At 41.5% G+C, this 5,722-nt stretch overlaps 1 protein-coding gene across 3 annotated transcripts in view; it reads right to left on the reverse strand.

Annotated features, from left to right (window-relative positions):
* PHKA1 (phosphorylase kinase, alpha 1 (muscle)) overlaps positions 1-5,722 on the reverse strand; it is a 243,454-nt gene that overhangs the window by 179,601 nt on the left and 58,131 nt on the right. For all 3 annotated transcript variants that reach the window (XM_006764336.2, XM_006764335.2, XM_006764334.2), the window contains exon 5: positions 1,624-1,706. In XM_006764336.2, coding sequence (XP_006764399.1) covers positions 1,624-1,706 — 83 coding nt within the window. The remainder of the gene's footprint in view (positions 1-1,623; positions 1,707-5,722) is intronic.

A 5,722-nucleotide genomic window follows, 5' to 3' on the forward strand; every position in this document is an offset into this window, starting at 1 on the left:
AGCATACCCTTTGGCTACTTCCCAATGTAATCTTTTGTCCTTTTACCGAATATAAGTAGCTGGCTTATGGTGGGGTGCAGAGTCAAATGAACTCAGAAAAATTCTTTATAGGTTTCAATGGTTATTTTTATGTTAACAGAATAAACGCTCATATATGATTCAATCCTGCCTCTGATTAATTGGACTGCTCTCCCCATACTGTTGGCAGTATTGGAATTGTGGATGAAAGGGGCCACATGCTAACCTGACAAGCTCAGGGAAGGCCTGCATGGCAGTCTTGCAAACTCAGAGACCTAAAGTAACCACAAAGGATGGTCTGAAATCAAACTTTAACTAAAAGCAGTTATGGTGGGCAGTTACATCCTAGGCTGATATCTTCACTGACAAGGTCAACCTTTACCTTAACTGAGCCTGTCTGTCTTTTTGCATCTATAATAACATACACTTGAAATGTCTGGGTAACTTGTAACTTCCCTTTTTCTGGACCCCTTGGGACACAACCTAATGTACTGGGCACCAGGACACATACCACAAACTCCTTCATTATTATCATGTTAATTGTTCCTGCACCCACCTAAGTATGTGTCTATCATTTTACTTTATATCCAATCCCAGGGGCTCCCCCCTTTCACACCCTCCCAACCACTTTGCTTTCTCCTGCTTCTCTAGTCTATCACCAATGGATTTCACATAACCCACCTATGTCCCTTCCTTTGATTGCAATGTATAAATAAAGATGTAACCTGCCATTCTCCAGAGCATTATCTCAAGTCATTGAGGTTCTGCTTCCTGGCATATGTCGACAGTTTGGCTCAAATGAACTCAGAAAAATTCTTTATAGGTTTCAATGGTTATTTTTATGTTAACAGAATAAACGCTCATATATGATTCAATCCTGCCTCTGATTAATTGACTCAAGTAGTAACATGCAGCACATGGACCCACTGATTGTCCAGTTATAGCATATCTATGTTACACTTATCCTTCTGGTAAATATAGAGTGACAGGTTCCAGATTTACCCTCCCACCTAAAACAAATAAAAAACTAAATAATTAAGTTAAAAAACTGGATTATCTATGGCACATCCATTTTCAATACAGTGAACATCATGTAATGAAGAACAGTGATCCCTGAGAGAAGAGATGTTCAATATTTTATGATTTAATATAAATTTATCTCATATAGTAGTTATAAGAAAAAACAACTATTTTGTACTGTAAGTACTGAGTCAATGTCTACAGGTACTATTATACACATAGAAATTTTATTTCTAAGTAGCTAACTGGCCCATAATACTCCCTAGCCATCTTGCTCCTGCTTAAGACCATAAGTCATTAAAATAAGGCTACAATTTATCCCCAGACTCCCAAATACATACCATCAGATATTCAGTTTGAAAGAAATGAAAACATAGCATCTTGACTCTCTTGCCTCTGTAACTCCCTTGGGGAGAAGGTAAACAGAAAATGACAGAGCTTAGCAAAGAAAGAGACTGAAGATAATTTCTGCCAGAAGCCTTATAGATTGGTTCACTATGAGGTGCAGCTATTAGAGAAAGAATCGGTTGTCCAGAATTTTAAAATCACCATATGTTTAAAATGTATTACCAAATGAGTACTTACTGCAGTTTTATATGCAGCTTCAATGTAAAACACAAGGTTCTGGATGAAATTGACTTCATCTAGGCTGTGGATGATATGAAGTCCTGAGGAAAAAGAGAATAAAGATATAGAGCTGGTCAATGTGATACTGTTATAATTAATGCAGTGATTAATTAACAGGAAAGGAGCAAAGGGAAGGCTGGATAATATGGACATGCCATTTGTGCCAGGAAGCTATCGCTTAATACTCTCCAGGTCTGTTCTCCACAAATCCTGGGGGAAGGGACTGGACAAAGAAAGAATAGAGGTATGCCCAGTAAAGTCTAAATGATGTAGAGAGGGTGCTTGATTGTCAGTCATACCTGGGAACAGGGCATCGGCCAGAATAGGTGTGTAGGCATGGCCACTGAAAGCAAGGGAAGATTTTTTATTTAACCTCCTAAACAAAGGGGGTTCCTCTTGCTCTTTCTCCTGAGAAGGCTAAAAGGGGCTAATTCAAATGTAACTCTGATATTTTGGGGGTTAGCATTTGGAATCCATGCCAGCAAGCTAACCTATAATTAAGTCATTACCTCCTTCCCAGAAATTGGTCTTACAGAACCTGTTACAGAGGCCATAAAACTGTGAACAGTTCACTGCCCTTGGAGGGAGGGTTATTAATGCTGGTGCCTGGCCAAACCATCAGATATGGCCTGGAGACCAGCAACACTTGGGGGCCTTCTTGAAAGGCCCACAAAAAGGACCAGAAGCATAATCTATATTTGCGGGACAAAAGACCACAGGGAGATATAAAAAGAAGCCCCCTGCATGTTTCAGTACTCAGATTTGGAAAGCTATTCCCTGAGTCTGCTGGCGTAATTAAACAGTGTCCCTCCATTTCTTTAAAGCGTCGCTTGGTTTTCTTTGGTCTTCTGCAACACTCCCTTGTTAATAGCAACTTGACTCCTGGCTTATAGGACTCTTAGGCTCTGCACTTGTCCACATGGCCCATAGCCATGTGGTTCCTAGACACAATGGACTAATGAATGGACTTTAACTAGCCTGATATTACACTGGACTCAACTCCATTATGGAACAGAAACTCTGGACACTGGCTTTGCTTTTCACTCTGCTGGAGCCCCAGATGCACCATTTCAAGGACTGGTTTCATGGAAATGGTACTTTGGAAATGGAGGGATATAACTCCACACAAATAAAAATCACTCATTCTCCCATGCAAATCTTAGAAAATTCTTTTTCTCATGATGTTATAAGAACCTGAGCCCCAGTACCTAATGGGGAAAGGGATCCCCTACTTCCACCAGTGGACACCCTACTTCCACCAATAACAAATAACTATAGGCTTTACAGGCAGCCATAATGACTAAATGACCCTACTATTCCCAAGTAATCCTACTCTTGTTAGGTACTTTGATTCTTAAAAAATATCACAGATCAGTCATAGGCTAGTTTTCAACTAAGTGAGATGCCAGCATATTTTAACATGGAAGAATTTTAACTGTTATTTGTAGGTATTAATAGGAAGTCTCAGACTCCTGATTCTATAGGTAACTAATTTATATTGTGCTTAAATGTACAAATCTAGGCATCTGGAAAAACATAAATCATAAAAGAATTGGAAAGAACCTAAATACTGAGCAAGAAGTAGATAAACATTATGATTCTAAGGAAAACTTAAAACTATATCTTTTTGGAGTAATAATGAGAATTGATCTAAATGTAAGCTATACAAAGATAGCATATCCTATATAATAAAAGCTTAATATGGAAATTGACTGAACGGCAGAATGACTGCTTGGTGGAGGGCAGGGGCAGTGAGCAGGCGATGCCAGGCCAGCCAAGGCGGGTGCCAGTGGGCAGAGGGAGGGGATGGCAATCAGGTGGCAGCGATGACCGGGGGTGGTGGAGGGGCGATGGGGGGGGCGGGGCCAGTTGCCTCCCACAGAGGAAGCCAGACTAAGCCATCAGTTGGACATCCCCCAAGAGCTAACGAACTGTGAGAGGGCGCAGGCTGGGCTAAGGGACTCCCCCTGCCCACTCAAGTGCATGAATTTTTGTGCACTGGGCCTCTACTATAAATATAAAATCTTCCCACACTTTCAGTGGCCATGCCTACACACCTGTTTTGGCAGATGTCCTGTTCCCAGATATGACTGATAGACAAGCACCCTCTCTACCCAATGGAGGGTTTTGCATGAATTATCTACTTAATTTTTACAACATCCCTAAGAGGTGGGTACTTCTGAGGCTTCGAGATGTTATTTGCCTAAGGTCATGTAACCAATAAATAGGACTCCATTGATTATCAACTTCTGCATCACTTTAGAGACAAAGATCCTACCAAAATGCCATACTGCTTTCCAATATGTACAGTACAATCCATTTTTGTTTAAAAAGTAACACTTTTCTCTCTTCCCCATCTCTTATTTTTAATGAGAGAAATGCCAACAGATATACAGTGAAAGTCTTCCACTTGAATCACATCACTTCCACTCTGCCAAATCTCCTCTCTGGAGGAAATAAGTCTAACCAGTTTCCTCTGTATCCTTCAGAGATATACTATGCACATATAAAAATTACACGAAAAATAGAACTAGATTATGCTGCACCTTGCTTTTTTCATATATCACTTGGAGACAGTTTTAAATATATCTGTCTCATTTTTAAATAGCCACACAGCTTTCCACAGAATAGATACTCATATAACTAGTTCATTATTGAAAGACATTGAAGTTCTAATCTTTTATCACCACAATCAGTGCTGCAATGTATATCTGTGTATTTATATATCTTTGTGCACATGTACCAGTATATCAAGGTAAATTCTTAGAATTAGAATTGCTGAGTCACAGATTTATACATAATTTTTCTAAACTGTTATTATGAAATGTTTCAACAAACAAAAGAAATTAGAATTTTACAGTGCATACATGTATACACATGACCTGGACTCAACCATTAACATTTCCCTATAGTTTTTCTTTTTTTTAAAAATTGTAGTAAGAGAGAAGAGAAGAAGAGGAAGAGAAGGAGGGATGAAGAGAGGGAGGGAGGGAAGGAGGGAGGGAGAACAAAAAGTCAACGAACCCAATGGAAGAAGATATTTGCAAGCGTTCCCCAACTGGGGATCAAACCAGTAACTTGGGTATGTGCCCTGACTGGGAATCGAACCTGCCACCTTTTGGTGTAGGGGAAGAAGCTCAAATGAACTGAGCCACACTGGGCAGGGCTTACTATATTTTCTCAACACATATCTATCCTTCCATCAATCCATCTTATTTTTGATACATTTCAAAGTAAGTTGCAAATATCAGTACACTTCTCCATAAATACTTCACCATATGTGTATTAAATATTGATAATTATCACCAAGTTATTATGTAAAGTTTCACAGTTTATATACCAAACAGCACTACCTGCCTGTTTCCTACACCCCATCAACACTTGATTTAATAATTTTTTTAATCTTTGCCTCTCTAATGGATGAGAAATAGAATCTTTGGATTTAATTTGAAGTTCTTTTATTATGAACTAGAGGCCTAATGCACAAAAATCTGTGCACTTGGGTGGGTCCCTCAGCCCAGCCTGTGCCCCTCTCACAGTCTGGGATCCCTTAGGGGATGATCACCTGCTGGCTTATGCCCGCTCCCCTGGGGATTGGGCCTAAGTTGGCAGTCAGACATCCCTCTGGCAGCCTGGGAGCCCTGAGGGGATGTCTACTTGCCAGCAAGGTGCAGGCCTAAGCTGCAGTCAGACATCCTTAGACTTGGTTGGCCCTCAGCCCAGCCTGTGCCCCTCTCACAGTCTGGGATCCCTTAGGGGATGATCACCTGCTGGCTTATGCCCGCTCCCCTGGGGATTGGGCCTAAGTTGGCAGTCAGACATCCCTCTGGCAGCCTGGGAGAGCTCGGAGGGTGTCCACTTGCCAGCAGGGAGCAGGCCTAAGCTGCAGTCAAACATCCTTAGTGCTGCTGAGGAGGCGGCAGAGGCTCCCACCACCAACACTATACTGGCAGGCACCAGCCTGGCCTGTGGCTGAGCCGAGCTCCCCCTGTGGGAGAGCACTGACCACCAGGGGGGAGCTCCTGCATTGAGCATCTGCCTCCTCGTGGTCCGTGTG

The sequence above is a fragment of the Myotis davidii genome, unplaced genomic scaffold (genome assembly GCF_000327345.1).
Source record: "Myotis davidii unplaced genomic scaffold, ASM32734v1 scaffold481, whole genome shotgun sequence".
Taxonomy (NCBI): Eukaryota; Metazoa; Chordata; class Mammalia; order Chiroptera; family Vespertilionidae; genus Myotis; species Myotis davidii.